Source organism: Bubalus kerabau, chromosome 23 (assembly GCF_029407905.1).
Source record: "Bubalus kerabau isolate K-KA32 ecotype Philippines breed swamp buffalo chromosome 23, PCC_UOA_SB_1v2, whole genome shotgun sequence".
NCBI lineage: Eukaryota > Metazoa > Chordata > Mammalia > Artiodactyla > Bovidae > Bubalus > Bubalus kerabau.
Window position 1 is genome coordinate 18,961,834 of NC_073646.1, and position 19,270 is coordinate 18,981,103.

Sequence of the window (19,270 nt, forward strand, 5' to 3'; positions counted from 1 at the left end):
TGCCTGGAAAATTCTGAGAGAGTCATTTCCTAGGCAGGTTGATAAGGAGTCTAGGGGTCCCCAAGGAGAGAGGGGTCTGGAATTCTCAAGGAGGAAGAAAGGACAAACTTTTTTTCCTTCTCTACATTCCTTAGGATCATATAACAATAATGTATCTTGCCTGAGGACAGTCTCTGGATTAAACCTTCTGGCTAATTCTGTTATCTTAAAATGTATATTATGGGAGTAGGTCTGGTGAGGTCTTTACAACCTCCATACGTTCTTTGGATTCATTGGAGAGTATATAACTTCATTGCTAACACTAGCAAGTGGGTACTCTTTCTTCCCCCTTCTGATGCCTATGTCAGAAGCTTTCTCTATCTCCTTTATACTTTAATAAAACTTTATTACACAAAAGCTCTGAGCGATCAAGCCTCGTCTCTGGCCCCAGATTGAATTCTTCTCCTCCGGGGGCCAAGAATCCCAGTGTCTTCGCGTGATTCAACAACAACCTTTCAATTCCATGGACAGAGAAACATGGCGGCTACAATCATGGAGTCTCAAAGAGTCGGACATGACTGTGTACACACTCCTGCTGATCTCCTAGCCTTGATCCTGTCACTTTCCCTGAAGCCAGCTTGGAGGGGCCTCATGCATAGCATTCTCTATCTGAGGCATCTTTGTGCAGTCTTCGTGAAGATTCATTCAAGGTTTCCAGAAAGGGATTTTACTCACCCTCCAGGCTCTGCTGCTACATCCTCAGGGCAGAATTGATGCATTATTTTATACTGGGACTCCCTGCTGAACCCTTCAGAGCAAGGGCATCACTATTTACCACTAGAGGTGTGCTCTTGGGAGACAACATCTCTGCACCCAAACTGAGCAGTTCTTCTAGCATCCAGGTCCCAGGGGTAGGAGTTTATATAGTTCTAGGTATGTCAAAGCAGGTCTGCAGTGTGGCGGGGCCAGGGGAGCAATGGGGACTAGTCTTCTCTGGTGCAAGGTCTCCAAAAGTGGCCACATTACAACATGTTTCATAGAAATTGTTGAAACCATGATGGAAATACACCAGAGGAAGTGGGCTGAAAGCAAACGTCAGTCTGTTCAATTTATTGGCAGTCAGAATGGAGGTACTTTGGAAGATCGTGGAGGGTACCTCTTTTACAAGCTCTGCCCCTGCTCCTTCCCCTCACTGACATAGCCCTTCTTCCCTGAAGCTATGAACATGTGTGATACTGGTAGACACACAAGCACCCAGCAAGTTTGCTTTCAAGAGCCTGCTAATGAATGAGAAAAGTCAGTCCAGGCCAGGTGTCAGAGCCCCCACCATGAGAAAAAGAGGAATACAAAGGACTGAGAGTGTTAAACAAGGCAAAGCTCTTCTTTTTCTCCAAAACTAGTCAGGCCTGGAGACTACGTGATTTGTTTGAAGACAGAACCAGCAGAGCTGCAGGGTGGCTGGAAGCCTTCGCCAGAGGGAGGAACACAAGCTTCAAGGCCAGATGCCCAGCCGAGCTCTCAGAACAGCCCAGCCAGGAGGACAGGCAGGAGAACCACGGGCCAGGCCACCAGGAACCCTGAAACACAAGAGAGGACTGTCGGGTGCTGGGCTCTGGAACTCAGCAGCCAACGTGAGGTGGCACGCCTATCTTCTGCTGGACAAGGATGACAAACACAGAGTATCCTTAATATCTATTTTAGATTTCTGCCCCTGGGAGGTGGCAAAGCATAGAGGCAAATCTGACTCACCACCACCAAACATTTCATTTCCCTGTGGGCACACAGGAAGTTACTTTTTCCCACATGCATTGCAGTAGGTAGGACCATATGAGTGGATCTGACCAGTAGAATGTGAGTAGAAGTCACATGTGCCACTTTTGGGCCTGGTTCTTAAAGCCTCCTACATAATTTTCCATGCTCCCTCATCCAGCATCTAGGGACCAGATGCAGAGGCTCCAAGAGAGGACTTTTAGGGGACAGCAGAGTTGCCAGAATTTACCAGAAGGTAAGAACCCCAGTTCCTAATGACTGTAAAGGGCACTGAGCTGCACCTTCCAGTGATTTTATGGGAAATAAACTGTTGCATAAAAGCACAGAAAGTTGTGGATCGCTTGTCACAGTAGCTAGCATTACTCACTCTGATAGTGAAGAGGCAGAAAGACACTGAAGGCAGAAATAGAGGTTAAAAAAGCATTACCTCTGAAGCCTGACTGCTTAGTTTAGAATTCTAGCTCTGCAACTAGCTATGCAGACCCAGGCAAGTTATTGAATCTCTCTGTGCCTGAATGTCCCTGTGTGTAAAAGAGGATCATTACTAACAGCTATTACTGCATGAGATTTTTGTAAGGCGAGTGAGTGAACTCATAGCAAGCATTTAGAACAGTGCCTGACACATGGTAAACACCATGTAAGTATTGGCTTTGAAAATCAGACTCTAAGATCTGGGACGTTGGGATCATATCTCTTCTGAATGTTACTGTATACTCAGGGTTAAAGAAAGGCTTGTCTCCTGGATCGTAGCTATCTCATATTAGAGGATCTGGGAGAGGCATGTGCAAGCCCCTTCCACCCAATACCAGATTATAGTGGCTCCCCAAGCCCTAAATTTCAAAATAACTTGCTGATGTCCTTAGGAGGGAGAGGGAGATGAATATCACAATTTTCAGAGACATATCATTTTATGACAACCAGTTTATAATTATGAAACGTAGGTTGATGTTCAGTTAATTCTAAAAATGTCATAAATGGCTGTGGGAGAGAGCAAACTATGAAACCCATAGGCGCACTCTTTCAGTAGTCTGCCACCGCATCATGTTGGAGTGATTCCTCCGTTTTCAAAAGTCTCCAGAAACCAGTACCCACCAAGAAATTAGTCAATTTAGCAAAGTCCTTTGCGAAGCCAGGCTGTTCCAGGCACTATGCTAACCCGGACTGGAAGAAAGAATGAGACTGAGATCCCTGCTCTCAAGCTGTTTGCAGTCTGAGCTCTAACCACCCTCTCCAATGAGTACTTCTTTTCTGAGCATTGTCTGAATGTTAGCACTGAGGTTATTTGGAAATGTTTAGACTGTTATCTAGTTGGAGATTTGAGGATGGGTAGAATTTTTTAATGTCTGGGTTGACCAGTATAGGCCGTTTTGGGGGATAGTGAAATCTTAATAGCATTGCTTTCCCTTTGGACCAAAATATATTTCTTAGATTTGTCTCCCTACTGAACTCCAATTCATTCATCAAAACCACATTCAGATGTTAACATCAGCTGAAATGCTCTTCTGATCTTATCCAATACAATCAATTACTCTTCTGCACTATCTACTTGCTTGTGATTTATTTACTTATATGAGTTTTTAATTTCACAACTGTTGTTCATTTTTCCTATAGGGCTTGTTCTGCTAATATTTGCATACCTAGCTCCTTTTTCTCATTTAGTTCAAATATTACCTCCTTCAAAAAATTTTCTGACTATTTATCCATTCTGATATTCATTCTTCCTTTCTATCTTGTTAACAGATCCATCAAACATTGGTTGGGTTTGTGACCATCCAGGATAAAGACTATATTTCCCAACTTCCTTTGCAGCCAGATGTGGCCATGTGACTCAGTGCTGATCAATGAGATGTAAGTGAAGATATAAGGTGTCAGCTTCCAGGATTGTTCCTTAAAAGTCATTGACTTCTTCCAAGTTCCCTCCATCCTGGCCTAGATATAAAGATTGGTATTCTGTCTGCCATCTTGGACCATGAGTATGATGGCAATATCCTAAACATGGTAGAGGGGTGAGATGGAAGGAGCCTGAATTCTTTTTTTTTTTCTTTGAATGCAATCCCAACTAATATGTGTGGCATGAGTAGTTCCCATCATAAGGTAGCCAAATAATTGCTAAAAAATTTCATCAGTTAGTGACCCAAGAGAAAGTTCCTATTGAGGAGGGGAGTTCTCTGTCCAGTGCAATGATTTAGGCCTTTAAGTACAGGGGAAATGGACTTGGTTAACTATTACTGCTTTATAGTAATGTCCTATTGGAGAAAGATGAGAAATGGGAGGGTTTTAATAGTTAGCGCCAAGTGAGAGAGCCGGAGTGTCTCTTTGGTAGGTAACTTGTAAGAGGCCCTTATCTCCAGCATTAGGAGAGTGGATACCCCTGAGGAGCAAATTTGGACTCATTGTAGTTGCCAGGTTTAAAAGATGGTTGAATGCTCTGTCTGGGCAGCTTTGCAACAATGTCAGAGCCACGGATGGAAAAACCTGCAAACTGAGGAACATGGGGTGGGATCATGGGGATAGAGGCTCCTAAGGATTGTGATTCTTCTGATAGCCTTGAACCAATGCCTTCAGAGCCTCGCTGTCTTTATTAGGAGCTAGCCTTCCCCGACCCAAGAAGAGAGTCTGGATTCTTGATGACCTCATGATGCTGGCCTATTAGTCCTGGATTGCTTGCCCTATTGACTTCATTTATGTGTGGGAGAAATAAACTTCTGTGTTATTGAAGGCAGTATTACCTTGCTTCAATATTCAGTATTACCTTCAATACCATTCTGGTAACTTTCTATTACATCATTCTCTTCTATTTCTAAATTGCCTTGTTAGCTTTTTTATTGTCTATTTTGAAACTGGAACATAATCTCCATTAGGGCAGGCACCTGACCTGTACCATTCACCATTATAACTTTAGTGCCAATAACAATGCCTAACACACAGTTGGTGCTCAATAAACATTTTTTGTCTAATGATGGCTCTCCTGCTGCACTATGAGCATCTCTAGAGCCAGTCTAGGGTTTGATTCATTTCAGGGTTCACAGCTCTTGGCACAGTTCTTGGGGCCTGTCACATAGAAGAGACTAAATAAATATGCACCAGATTAAAATGAAGGAGAGTTGGGAGGGCTGTAGGAAAGGCAAGAGAAAATAATATACCTGCAGTGTTGGGTGTTCCACTCATGACACCAAGAGACTGGGCACCTGGAGACAAGATCAGAAGGTGAGGATTTCCACAGTCACGCTCCACTGGCTATGGCACTGTAGCCATAGTTGCTCCAAGACCTCCCGGATCTGGTCATCACTGCTGCTGCTAAGTCACTTCAGTCGTGTCCGACTCTGTGCGACCCCATAGACAGCAGCCCGCCAGGCTCCCCCATCCCTGGGATTCTCAAGGCAAGAACACTGGAGTGGGTTGCCATTTCCTTCTCCTCTGGTCATCACAGTCACTGGCAATTCACATTGTGGAAACATCTACTATTTAGCAAGTACCTTTCTAAACACATTTCATGAATTTGAAACTTAATCCTCCTGAGAGATTTGTGAAGAGTGTTCTCATCCCCATTTGACAGATGAGAAGACTGAGGCTCAGCAATGTCTCCCAATAAGTGGAAGAGTTTGGATTCAAACCCCAGTCTACCTGATTACAAAGTAGAAGTTCTCAATCCCTCCTCCCTCCTCCCCAATCTACCCTGTGACAACACATGAACTTCTAGTGGAAGATTCAATAAAAGAACAAGATAACTAGAGGCAGAGTCTTCTTCATGAGACAGCCTCAGTTAACTTATCTGGAGAATGGTGGTGGTAATAGTGCTTATGTCCCTAGACTGTTGTGAACATTTCATGTGATAATGTATATAAATATGCTGCCAGGCAGGAGGTATTATTATTAATGTTACTGTTATTAATATTATTAATGTTGCATGCGTGCTTAGTCGCTTCAGTCATGTCCGACTCTTTGTGACCCTATGGACTGTAGCCCACCAAGCTCCTCTGTCCATGGGATTCTCCAGGCAAGAATACTGGAGTGGGTTGCCGTGCCCTCCTCCAGGGGATCTTCCTGTTATAGGAATGGAACCAGAGTCTTTTATGTCTCCTGTATTGGCAGGTGGGTTCTTTCCCACTAGGGCCACCTGGGAAACCCATTATTAATGTTACTGCACTTTAATTTCTCTAGGACAGAAAAAATGCTTTCAGTTTTTTGGATTTCTTGATTCTGTCAATTCAGTGTAAGTAAAAGCCATGAGAGTACTGTTAACCTGAGGGATAGACAGATGAAAATTTAAGGAGCATTTGGAAAGCTTCTCCTACGTCATGCCCCAGAACACCATAACTGGATTTTGAGAAACATGGTCATTCTCTAGAAACCTAAGTTGGTTTAGCACTTAGACCTCACCTCAAAGGGATCAAGTTATGGGCGCTTGGCAGGAGGGACAAGACAAAAGACACATGCTTGGGAATCAGCCTGAGCTGGGTTCAATGCTAACTCCAGCTGCTCTTGAGTGGGTGATCTTGGGGGAGTCACTTAATCTCTCTGAGCTTCAGTTTCTCACCTGTAAAATGGATGCAGTTGGAGAGGATTGAGTCAGTGAATTTTGAGAGCTTAACCTGATCTCTAGCACATAGGAAGCCCAGCACAAGTGGCAAATGCTATTATCATTACCCAAAACATCTCCTGGAAAGATGCATTTACCACTGGATTTCCTGAGGAAGCAGAAAAGGACCTGGGCTGTTAAACTGGTGACCCCAGGCACCTGAGGTTAACTGTCAGCACTTGGCCAGCTGGAGCTATCACCAGGACTTGGCTACTTCTTACCTTTGCGAGTGATGGGTCCCAGATCTAGAACTCGGGCTGGATTGATAGCCACTCCTTCACTGCGGAGTTGACTTCTTGAGCAAGACTGTGGGGATGGAGAATTCTCATTATATCAAAATGGAAAGGCATGTTCCTCTCCAAATTGCTCCTTCCATGAGCAGCTCTGGCCCAGGAATGGGCTCCCACCCACGATATGATCCTGACTCTGATGCTGTGGTTTTCTCAATCTAGAGAATTCTCACTGTCATGTCAAATGAACCTGGGTTTGAATCTCCTCTCTTTTCTTTCAGTTGTCTAACTTGGGATAAATGACTACACCTGTCTACTATTATTAAATCATATCTTCTTGGCTGTGAAGGTTAAAAGGAAATATGTGTGCAACACACAGGCACACAGCAAGCACTCAAGAAATGCCAACTCTTAGTAGGCAGTGTTGAATCTGGGTTAAGAGCATGGGCATGTAAGTCACACCTCAGCCAGGGCATAATCAGCCCTGGTACTTTCTAGCTCTGAGGCCCTTAGGCAAGTAACCTCTCTGAGCTCAGTTTCTTCATCTGTAAGATGCGGTTGATAAAAGAATCTACTTAAAAGTGTGCTGTGAGAATTAAATTGGATAAGGCATATAAAAGTTTTAGAATGGTGCTTGACACAGGCTTAAAACTCAACATTCAAAAAACCAAGATCATGGAATCTGGTCCCATCACTTCATGGCAAATAGATGGGGAAACAATGGAAAGACTGACAGACTTTATTTTCTTGGCCTCCAAAATCACTGCAGATGGTGACTGCAGCCATGAAATTAAAAGGCATTTGTTCCTTAGAAGAAAAGTTATGACAAACCTAGACAGTATATTAAAAAGCAGAGACATTATTTTGCCAATAAAGGTCCATCTAGTCAAAGCTATGGTTTTTCCAGTACTCATGTATGGATGTGAGAGTTGGACTACAATGAAAGCTGAGCACAGAAGAACCGATGCTTTTGAACTGTGGTGTTGGAAAAGACTCTTAAGAGTCCCTTGGACTACAAGGAGTTCCAACCAGTCCATCCTAAAGGAAATCAGTCCTGAATATTCATTGGAAGGACTGATGCTGAAGCTGAAACCCCAATACTTTGGCCACCTGATGCGAAAAACTGACTCATTGGAAAAGACCCCAATGCTGGGAAAGATTGAAGGCGGGAGGAGAAGAGGCTCACAGAGGATGAGATGGTTGTATGGCATCACCAACTCGATGAACATGAGTTTGAGCAAGCTCTGGGAGTTGGTGATGGACAGGGAAGCCTGGTGTGCTGCAGTCCATGGGGTCGCAGAGTCGGACACGACTGAGCAACTGAACTGAATTGAACTGACAAAGAGTAAGCACTGAAAGAAGTCAACTATTATTAAAATCATTTAAAGTGTTCTGTACCAAGGAAACATAATAGACAGGTTCTTTCACCTAATATGCTTCCTGGGGATACTATAATTGCTTACACATGGGCTTTTGGAGACTTAAGTTACATTGATCCATCCTTTCTTCCCTCTCTTTCTCCTTCCCTCCCTTCCATTAATTCATCCATCCATCCATCTTTCCATCTCATCATCTATCTGATTTTCTTTCTCTCCCTTTCTCCCTTCTTCTCTCCTTCCCACCCTCCCTTCTTTCAATCCATACATAATTCCAATAAACATGTATGGAGGTACCAGGCGCCATGTCAGGCACTGAATAGTTTAGTCCAAAGAGATACTCACCGGTTGGCACTCTTCTTTAAAGAAATCACAGAGAGAAACCTCACAATGCAGGAAAACCAGGTCATAATTGCCAGCAAACATGAACATCTGAATTGAGAACCGGCTTTCTGCTGACACCCCATTCTCTTCCACGGAGATAGTGGAATCACGTTGATTTGGGCAGCTGGAAGAGTGACAGGGACAAGGATCTAGCTTCTAGAGAAACTCAGGGGGTCTGAGGCTCTTTCTGCATTTCTAATCTGCATCCAGCGTAAAAACAGCACTGGAGAGAATTAAAGAGCCTCCTCACCCCCCACCAAGGTTTATTCCAACCTATAGCATAGATTTTTATTCCTCCAGGTTTTCTCCACAGTGTGACCAATAAACTCACATGGTTTAAATTTGGGGGCCTACAGTCCTCAGAATGAGACAGACTGATTTCAAATTCCAACCCAACCCACTTCCTAACTAAATGATTGTGAGCTGATTACTTAACTTTACTGAACCTCAGTTTTATTAACTGTAAAGTAGGGACAGGAATATGTACTTCCTAGGGTTGATGTGAGCATTTAATGAGATAATCCTTGTATTCTGCTTAGCACAGTGCTTGGTACACACCTAAACTCTATGCTAAATATTAACTAGTATTTTCACTACAGTGTGAATCATGATCTATAGATATGCATTTTCCTTTGTTTTTGCCAATTAACAATATTCAATAATATTTTGTCCCATAACACACTGTTTCCATGTTGTTTAGTCAGTGTTAACATCAGTATAAAAGTTCCCTTTGATCTATGAACCTACTGCCAAAATGATAAAAGATAACTGAAATGAAAAATAACTGGCATTTCTTTACCTTGCCCATCTATTTTGCATTAATCTTTTAAGGCCACAATTTCAGGAGTGATATTTCTGAGTCAAAGGGTATGGTCATGTCATACCAAATTGTTTTCCAAAAGAGGCAAGCCAATTGACACAACTGCCAGGCAGGGATGAGCTGATCATTGTTCTCTACCCCAAACCTCATTTAGGCCGAAAGATAACCCTAGATTGTCCAGCACCTGTTCCTGATGATGAAGTATTTCACAGGGTCAGTCTTGTCTTCAGTGGGCGTGGCATAGCAGTTCTTCAACACCAGGTTAAATCGGGACGTGTCCCCTCTCTCCAAGATGGCGCCCACATACAGCATGGATTCGACAGACAGCGTGACTGCAGTCCCTTCATAAGGAGACGTGTAGTCCTGGTCTTGAAAGAGGGCCATCCTGACAGTGAACTCTCCCTCCCCATCCACAGTGACATTCAGGGAACTGAGAACACAAAATCCACAAGAGTGAGGTTTTGAACAGTGAGAACAAAATCAAGTCCCACACCTGTGTAAGAGTATGAAGCCAGAGGCACATCTTTGATTCCTAAATGAACTAGTCATTTACTTATATCAAGTATCTACCATCTTCTAGGCATTAAACTTAACAAACAGATGTCTGACTTCAGGTTTCCTACCAGTCCTCCCTGCATCAGAGAGCACGTATACCTCCTTCACTCAAAGAGCACCTCCGGCTTCTCACCTGCAGAACTGGGCTTGGAACCTGTTCTGTGAGCTCACAATTTTTAGCAGCACATCTCTTCCCTCTATCCCATAATTTTCAGTGAAACATCAATTTTAACAAGATAAATAAAATAGCTTTAATACTTTTTTTTTTTTATGAACCTTGGGCCCCAATACATTATAGACTGAAAACTGGAAATGGAACTATAAAATTTCTAATCCTGATTCTGCCATTCTGTGAGCCCAGGAAGCAAAAAGGTAATGGGGACAGGTACTCTGGATTTCTAATACCCCAGAAAGTCTCCTAAGCACATCTAGGAATGCCGAGGAATTCCTTCAGCAGGGACCATTCCAGGCACAGTTAGATAGCAGTGAACAAATAACAAGACCCCCTGCCCAAATTGAATTCTACCCAAGTTGCTATTGGGTTCTATATCTGATGAGTTCATCCAATCAAAGCTGGTCTGGCTTAAATCCCACATGTGCAGGGAAGCTTTCCTGCCTCCAGCTTTCCTCCCCAACCAAGATTAGGTCAGGGACCCTTGTTCCTGCTCCCACAGCACCCTGAGCCTCCCCTACGTTGCCTGCATCACACTTGTAAATAATTTTTGATATAATGAGTTGTTTAATGCCTTTCTACCTCAAGATAAATGACATTGTCATGCTCTTCTGTTCCTCATCTTATTTAATTAACACTGTTTCATGTCATTGCATTGCTCCATAGTAATAATCTTCAATATCCACAAAATATTCAATGCCTGCTTTGTTCATGCTGAACATCCTAATACATAATCAACAAATATTTGTGGAATGAATGGAAGTTCCTGAGGGAGGCGGGTAGCATCCTGTGGACATGATAAAATGTGCGTGAAGTCAGTCAGGGTTATAGGTCAAAGGGTAAAGATCAGTGCCATACCTTACAATGGGCTGCAGGGCCATTTGAAGGCTCACTTTCATGTCCAGTGGGTAGGCACACTGGAAGCTGATGCTGAGGATGGTGTCTCTGATGATGAAATCGTTGACTAAGGAGAGCGTGTTTTTGTAGATGGCATGGGTCTGGTTTCTCTTTGGCATAAAAACAAGACCACATATATGTTGACATGGATGCAGGTACAAGTGTATCTGGGATTCAGGTCTGTGTGACTCCAGAGGTGATGCTGTCAGTCAAGCGGACAACCCTGTCCTCTGATCTCATGGAGGCAAGGGGCCTCCTCCCCCAGTGGCACTGGCTCTTTATTGGAAGGGGAATGAGGATCCCAGATCAAAAACTAGAACGATAAACTGTTGACTCTCGGGAACAGTCAGGAACTGCCACGTTTGCTCCTTTGTGAACCCCTCCCACATTATCCCTAAGTGAAAGAATCATAATCATAGCTTTCATTTACTGAGCTTAAGCATCCTGCCTATTCTAAGCTGCCTCCTGGACCAACATGTGTAATCTCACATGCCCTTAGAGGTCCATGGAGGCTAAGTTACTTGTCCAAGGACTCACAGTTACTGACATAGACCTCGCCTGTCCAGCTCCTGCACTCTGGCAGCAGGGGTATAAACATCTCTCACCTCCAGAATGTTTCCGCAGGCACCAGCCTGGGTGGGATTGGTCACAGATATCCAGTTCTCCTCTTCACTCTGCCTGAGGCTGCTACAGTTCCAGTTCCCATCCTGCAGGTAGGCATGGACCTCATTTCCGAAACCCAGACTTCCCAGCAGACACTTGTCCAGTGACACTTTGATCTCCGTGTCCCCACAGTCCAGCTGAGGCTGCAAACTGTGCACATCTAGAAAGTCGAGAGGAAGGCAGGTAGAGTGGATAGGGGTCTGGAAGGAGTGGGCAGAGCTCACATACTGTGCCCTTTGGCAAACCACCTTGCCTACCAGGAGGCTGGGGAGACTAGAGCGGCCCGAGGCCCACGTGGGATTTACACTCAGGCTTGCGATAGGTGAGGCTGGCCAAGATGCCCCGGTCCAAGATTTCCAAGCATGCTGTTTGCAGGCTTGGTGAAGGCTCTCATGTCTGGTCCCTCCTGGGACCCAGAGCAGATCATCCCCAAATATGCCAAATGGTGTATTGATTATTTTGAATTAAAATTACTTGAGTTGCAGGTAATGCAAGAGCCATGCTCTGACACACCTCTCTGTTTCCCTGAAAACAGGAAATGATTCTCCCATGTGAAAGGTGCTCTCCCTGCATATGGAGTAGAAGGACACGCTTGCCACCACAGATAGGGACCTCAAGCTCCCTCTTGTCCCTCAACACAGAACACTCTCTCCTCCACTGGGGCGAGGAGTATGTACAGAGGAAAGCAGGCTTGTGCCCAAAGTAAGAATCAAAGGCTCTCGTTAGAGTCTAGGAGGGAAGGAGATCTTCTCTTTTGGAAGCTCCTTCAACTCCCACCCAGGGCTTAGGGCTCATCTGTAGCCATGGGTCACCTGCCTGTGCTTGCTTACCTGCTGGGATGACAAGAACATCACCTCCAGAGTCTGCCCATTGAACTGTTCTTATTGAATTCTCATAAAAGCCCTGCTTGGTGGGTTTTTATTATTATTATTATCTCACCCACATTTTACAGATGAGAACGTTAAGGTTCAGAGAGGCTAAGCAGCTGGTCCCAGGTCCCACACCCCACCCAACAAATCCAAGATTGACACAGGAGTCTGCCCCTGTTCCTCACGTGGAGACCATGCCGACACCTGAACACAACTTCCAACACCGGCAGAGTCCTCATTCTCGGTATCTTGGTCCCTCATGAGTCAAGCCAACCCATTCCCAAGGCCACAGTCCAGTGGCTGACCTGGAAATGTGTCCGACCCCTGGCCCCATCCTTACAAACTCTCTGGCTTGGCACTTCTCATCCGCTGACCTCGGTTCCATGACCACTGACTGTGGTCCACACCTAGTCCTGACCCTCTGGAGCTCCCTCCCTCCTGCCCTGCCCGCTGGGTCAGCAGAGTCCCAGTGCTCACCGGAGACGTTGAGGTCCTGTCTGCAGAAGCAGCCCCAGGTGCCACTGACGAGGCGACACTCCTCCTCGGGGCGGCAGGTCCTGTCACATTTGTCCTCCGCGGTGGCAGGGTCTGGGGTGGAGGAAGAGGATCAGGGTGCACAGCAGGGTGGACTTGAGGCCACCAAGGCCAACCTTGTCATTCTACAGAAGATTTGCCATGTTTGACAAGGGTTGTGCCATATTTGGTGGAAGCATCAAGCCTTGAACTTGAATTTCCCAACTCCCGATTCGGTGGGGTGAGAACCTTCGAGCTGCCATCTTGGTGCTTTTACTACAGGGCAGATGCTATTCCCAGAACTTTCCATGCCTTAACTCTTTCAGTTCACATGTAGACCTCGTTGGGGTGGGGGTGGCATTTGGATCCTGGAGCTGGGATGCTAGGTTCAAACTGGCTCTGCCACATTCCAAATCTGTGATGTTGGGAGAATTGCTTAACCTGTCTGTGCCCACTGCAGGCGCTGGACCAAGGCCGTTCTGTTCAGTCTCCTCCTGACCCGCTGCACCCACTCTACTGCCCCTGGGCACTTCACCGGGTTGCCCTGCCCCACTCACCTGTGCAGTATCTCAGATTACATTGAGGGGTGCCCTCCAACCGGTACACGAGGTATGGGCCCGGGCAGGCCTTCACCATCACCTCTGTCTTCCAGAGGCAGCAGTTGCCACTCCAGTGGGCACAGGCGGTGCGGTTGACGATGCCCTCCCCAAGGCCGGGGTGGGTGCCATTCAGCCACAGGGGTGCAGACGTCTGGCATCGGAACGTGGGGACACAGTCCTCTGGCATCCTCACTCCTCCGTCCCCCACAAATCGGTACCAGCCGTGTTTGTCACTGTCACAGCCTTGGACGTCTTCTGTGTTCTCTGTGCTTCGAAAGGGTTCATTCAGGAGGGTGTAATTCTGGCAGGGGTCAAAACAGAGCTGGGCCTCTGGGGTGCCAGGGGCTCCACAATCCAAGTCCTCTTCATAGGATCCAGTGTTGGTGGAGTTTCTGTAACCTGGAGAATAATGGTATGCTCGGGTTTACGGAGCAGACCCTGGGGCCTACAGGGTTTTCGTGCCCTACACACTCTGTTTTGGGAATGCTAGGGAACCCAGTGAGGGCAAGAGGCACACGATCAATTAGTTGCACATCAGCCTTCATCACCTTGGGGTCAGAATAATAATGAGGGCTTTGTGTGGTATATTGTAGGCGTTAAGAACATCAGAGTCCCCACACTCTCTGCGTAGCCCCAGAGGGTGTCACTCACACTGAGCCTGAGTGGTGATGCGGGCTCTGGAGTTGTCGCAGGGCTCCCCTGAGCCACCGCACACTGTGGTTCTGCCTGCCAGTATTTGTTTTTCTCAATGTAAATGTAGGATAGGCTCATGGGAGAAAACTCAAAGGTTATTAAAGTGAATAAAGTACAAATGACACCTGTCATAGAGCGTTCCATTCCCAGACGTAACCATAAATTTGTCATACAGTTTTCACACCCTTCCTATGCATATGTTTAAAACAGTTTTTTTTTTTTAATAAAAATGGGTTTAATGCTGTACAGCTTTCTTTCCACTTGCATTTATTGTCTAGTATATCAGAGATTTTTCCTTTATCAGTAGATGACGATTTCTGAGCCTCAGCACTACTGATATTTGGGCTGGATAATTATATGGGGGGACGGGCTCTGTTCTGTGCACTGTAGGATGCTTAGCAGTTTCCTTGAGTTTTCTTACTAAATGCCAAGAGTACTCCTCCCTGAAGTTTTTTCAGACACTGCCAATTGTCCCCTGAAAAGCAAAATCACTCCCCCCACATTGGGAACCACTGGGTCTAATAGGGCCATTTCCTATTGCCGGTCTCATGGTTTTTAACAGATTCAAGGACTGTGATGTGTGAAGATATGGAGAAGTAAAGCAGGGGTGGGGTGGAGGGTGGAGGAAGTCACAGGCCAGACAGTCTGGGTTTAAATCCAGCTCTGCACCTGCTGACTGGCTGACCTTGGCAGATGGTTTAATTCCCCTGAGACTCTTCTGCAAAATACCATGTGTAACCTAATACAAATATCATCCATTCCTGTACTTCAGGTCACGGTTGCCACACAGGTGTCCATCTGTCCTTGCATTTGTCTCATGTGTTTTTTCTCTTTATTTATACACTTAAATTTTGTACTTTTATTGTATTTAAGTTTATCTCAAAAAAAAAAATCAACTGAAAGAAATATTGAACTCAGACCAATCATTTGCATGCTGAAATATTTACAGATAAAATGCACGGATGCCTGTAGTTTACTCTTTAAATTTTTTAAAAACCTTTTATTTTGTATTTTATTTTGTGTTGAGTGATTGACAAGGTCATTATATATTTCGTATGTTTCTTTCAGTGATTCTCTTTATAGATTCATTTCATCCTAAGGAATAGTATCTGTGATACCATAGGTATGATGTATTAGTTATATGGTTTAATACCCATGAAGAAAAGTACATATAGCTTAGCTACCAAAAATTCTCCCTCTCTTTTTTTATTTTGGCTGTTCCCTGAAGCATGTGGGATCTTAGTTTCCCAACCAAGGAGTGAACTCTTGCCCCTGCAGTTAAGAGTTTGCCATGCAACCTCATTTTGGGATATGCATGACCCATTTGGGAGAATAAACCTTTAAAGGACTGTTAGAAGGTTAAATGAGGTGGCAATGGCACCCCACTCCAGTACTTTGCCTGGAAAATCCCATGGATGGAGGAGCCTGGTAGGCTGCAGTCCATGGGGTCGCTAAGAGTCGGACACGACTGAGCGACTTCCCTTTCACTTTTCACTTTCATGCATTGGAGAAGGAAATGGCAACCTACTCCACTGTTCTTGCCTGGAGAATCCCAGGGACGGGGGAGCCTGGTGGCTGCTGTTTGTGGGATCACACAGAGTCGGACACAACTGAAGTGACTTAAGAGTAGCAGCAGGTGCAAAATGGCATGCACAGCACCTGGAGCCTAGTAGTTCAAGCTAGTTCTCTCCCCTAGTTCTGACATGCTGAATAGTACAAATGCCCCAATGATGAATTAAGTATATTCTACCAAGATCACATTCCTTTTTTTTCTTTTGATGTATTAAACTATTTAATGGGTGATCGTGTGCCCAGTACTGATGCATTGATTACTGGGGCTCAGTCCATCCCCACAAAGCTGGATCACATTAGAGGAACTTTTTAGGAAAGAGATTTTCAAGCCTTGCTTTTGTACATGCTTGTTTTAAGGAAAGGAGTCACTGCACTTATTTTTCTTGGACTGGTTATTGCACACACTAATTTCCCAAGGGAGGCCATGAGCTAAGTGCCTCCAGCCCCCTCCACAGGGATGTAGGCAGAAATTTTCACCCTTGTGCAAAGCCTGAGAATCCTTCCTACAAGCATCTAAGATGCCCAATCCATGGATCTTTGGAAGGATCACAGAGAGATCACTAAGCCTGGTCTCTTTATTTTACAGATGAGCAAACTGATCTGGAGGAAAGAGAGATGCTTGCCAAAACAAGGCACAGAGCGACTGGGAGCTTCATGTCCTCATGAACCCCCAGCCCTCTGCTTGCCACCATATCCAGGCATAGGAGGTTTAAACTGGCTCCCACTGCCCTTGAGGGGGAATTTCTGATTTGGCTCTTTGAGAGATTGTGACTAGATTCTGGTTTCTCGCATCCTGTTTCCCTCGAGTTTTTATCACGCCCCTGTCTCCTCGCTGACCCTGAACCAATTTTCTGCTCTCCCCTGCTGCCTCTCCAGGTATCACGGATCATCTGAGATGCCAGATGAGCAGAGTACTCACCTTGCTGCTCTGTAGATGACAGGGTCATAATGTAGGAGGCCAGGGCCAGCCACAGGACAGAAGTCATCCTTTCCAGGAGCTGAGACATGTGAGTCACTCAGCAACCTGCAGACTCTCCATGCAGTGGTCGTGGGGAGACCCAGATATGATCGGGGAGACAGAGGTTGCTCCCCTGACTGAAGGGGTAAGAAGAGAACTAGGGAACTCACATCAGTTAGCGCATGACTTGTACCAAGCACTTTGCATACCTTAGCTCATTTAAGACACCAAACCACCCTCCAGGGAAGGTATATTTATCGTTCCCATTTTACAGATGAAATAGCTGAGACTCAGAGTACATTAATCCCAGAAATATTTATTGGATCCCTCCTATGTGCAAGTACTATGCTGGAAGTGAAGTAGCTTGCTTAGGCCCATTTTCTCAGAAATGTTCTGATGGCTTCTTTCATGAAGGCTGTATTGCTTTGAAGTCCTTTCTGTGACTTACAGAAAAGAGATGTTATAACAGGAGCAGGAGATTTGTTAAGTGGGTGAGGTTGACAGCAAGAGAACCAAAGGCAAGCAAGACTACTGAATGTCCTCGAAGGTCTCAGGGCAGGTCCTACTCGGGTCAAGGTAGAGGCTCTTGGAGATTGGATGGAAGGGAGGGTGACAGAGCTATGAATGTATACAGACAAAAGTAGCAGCTTCCCTTTCTCGGTTCTGTGCATCACACACTGTGCTGAGAGAGCCCAAAGTGTCCTCTGTGTATGCAGATATCCGTGAGAGTGAGATCATGTCAGACTGAGCCCATCACGGGCTCCTCACACAGTGCCCAGAGCACAAGAGGTGCTCAGGAGACATTTGGGGGATCTGTGAATAACAAGCAAGGAGGGAGTGGATAGGAACAAGGAACTGTGAAGAGCCTGCCAACACTCAAATAAATAACACCTCCTCTTCTGGGAAACTCTTCTCAAATGGGAAAATCTTTGGATAATATTCTACAGCCTCTGAAAGACTTCAATTGAAGACAGAAGTTTGTTTCCGGAAGGGATATCGTGGCTATGTTATGAGAGAGTGCCCAGGACTGGTAATTCTTAGAGATGAAATCCTAAGTAGATGCCTGTCTTCCTGGGAGGTGGGGGGCACAGTGTCCAGAGACAAGGGAAGGGGGCACTTTTTGCCCTGGAGTAGCTGGAGTCACGGTTGAACTGGAAATACAGTGATATCTGGAGTCTTCAATAAAGGCCAGGGTCTAAACTCCTTGTTGGGTTCTGAAAGGGCCAAGTATCAGAGGAGGCCCCCAGGCTCAGGAGAAAGCCTTCTGGGGCTTGAAGTAGGACTTACCTGGTGGCGAGAACACGGAATGTTCTTCCTTCTCTGGCTGTGGAAATGCACGTCTGCCGTAGACCGTCCTTTTATGGCCGTTTCCCACCGATGTGGCTCTCTGGGATTGGTGCAGAGATGAAACTGGAGTTAGCCTCCCAGGCATACACTGGGTTGGTTGGGTGCAGGTAAGATAAACAATTTGCCAGAAACGGTGGTGAAGGGAAGGCCCCTTTGTTCCCACACCACCTGCCCACCACGCCCCTGCATGTAACCCCTCCAGCAGTCTCTCCTTCACGCAAATGCTTCTCTACAAACAAGAGCAGCATGTACTGAACTCTGAACATAACTGGGCACTGCTTTGCACCCATTTTTTCTCACTTTTAATCCTCACAATGAACACATGAAGTAGCACCATATTTATTACTGGAAACCAAACACTAATCAAAAGGAAGCTTAATACCCAAAGGGAAGTGGAGAGAAATCAAACAGAGACACTTGTTTGCACAATAGATTTCCAATTGTTTCTTGCGTTCCTAGCTAATCACCTTAGAACACTTCTGCTTCTGTCTGGAAGCCACTCAACTTGAAGTCAGTTAGGACAAGGGACTAAATAAGGAAGGGTGGATGGATGTTTCTCATTTTTGTCCCATAGAATCTACCCAACTTCAGATGCTCCATGCTGAGCAGTCTGGGAAAGGCCAATCTGGGGACATGGGAATTACAGACCAGCAAAGGATAGCCTAGACCCTTGGACAAAATAAGCATCTGAAGAGCCTGTCGATATGTGGGCTACCCCAGAGATTGGGAGGTAGAGAACTGAGAACTTGAAGATCTTGGACTTTAAAATTTCAGGCTTGAACCTGGGTTTGTGGCAAAGTGGATATTACAGAATTAACAAAAGAGTCAAAGCTTCAGCAGAATAAATGGCCATTGCCTTTCTGTGTTACACTGGGACTCTTCAAGGAGCCAAGGCTACAGAGTCAGGGAGCCTGGAGGTCCTGCTTTGGTAACACCTTCCAGCAAAAACTCAACATGGACTAAGAAGAGGTGGTACAAGCCACCTTCTTAACCATAGTGCATTTGGAGAAGAATCCCCTAAATGTGGAACTTATAACAACTACAAATGCTGGATTCAGAAATCCATCTGAGCCCACAAAACAGCCCATGTGTCCGTTCCTACCCACCCTAGTCTCCCCAGTGGCCACTATCAACCTTCTCCTTTCAAGTCTCTGCAGACATTACTACTCACTTCACTCTCCCACTGCCTCCATTCTCAGCAGGCGTCTTACATTCCACCTCAAGAAAATTTAGGCCATCACACTTGACCTCACTCAACTTTGTGTCCCCTTCCTCTAGAAACATAAACATCTAC

At 45.5% G+C, this 19,270-nt stretch overlaps 1 protein-coding gene across 1 annotated transcript; it reads right to left on the bottom strand.

Moving 5' to 3' along the window:
- Window positions 1-1,080: 1,080 nt before the first annotated feature.
- On the bottom strand, window positions 1,081-16,712 carry GP2 (glycoprotein 2). Its single transcript, XM_055561815.1, has 10 exons — window positions 16,591-16,712; window positions 13,365-13,805; window positions 12,772-12,882; window positions 11,368-11,585; window positions 10,724-10,872; window positions 9,323-9,568; window positions 8,280-8,442; window positions 6,550-6,634; window positions 4,893-4,937; window positions 1,081-1,556 (listed from the first exon to the last, which is right to left on the bottom strand). The coding sequence occupies exons 1-10, from the start codon at window positions 16,676-16,678 to the stop codon at window positions 1,498-1,500; spliced, it is 1,605 nt and encodes a 534-aa protein (XP_055417790.1). The 5' UTR covers window positions 16,679-16,712; the 3' UTR covers window positions 1,081-1,497.
- Between the last annotated feature and the right edge of the window lie 2,558 nt (window positions 16,713-19,270).

What these genes read in the sequence shown, in the direction of transcription:
- GP2 (XM_055561815.1), bottom strand. Translation starts at nt 16,678, where the DNA reads ATGTCTCAGCTCCTGGAAAGGATGACTTCTGTCCTGTGGCTGGCCCTG. An exon ending in GCCCTGCAGCCCATTGTAAG is followed by an intron (nt 9,569 to 10,723) that starts GTATGGCACTGA and finishes TTGTGTTCTCAG; the next exon opens with TTCCCTGAATGTCACTGTGG. An exon ending in TGGAACACCCAACACTGCAG is followed by an intron (nt 1,557 to 4,892) that starts GTATATTATTTT and finishes CTTGTGTTTCAG; the next exon opens with GGTTCCTGGTGGCCTGGCCC.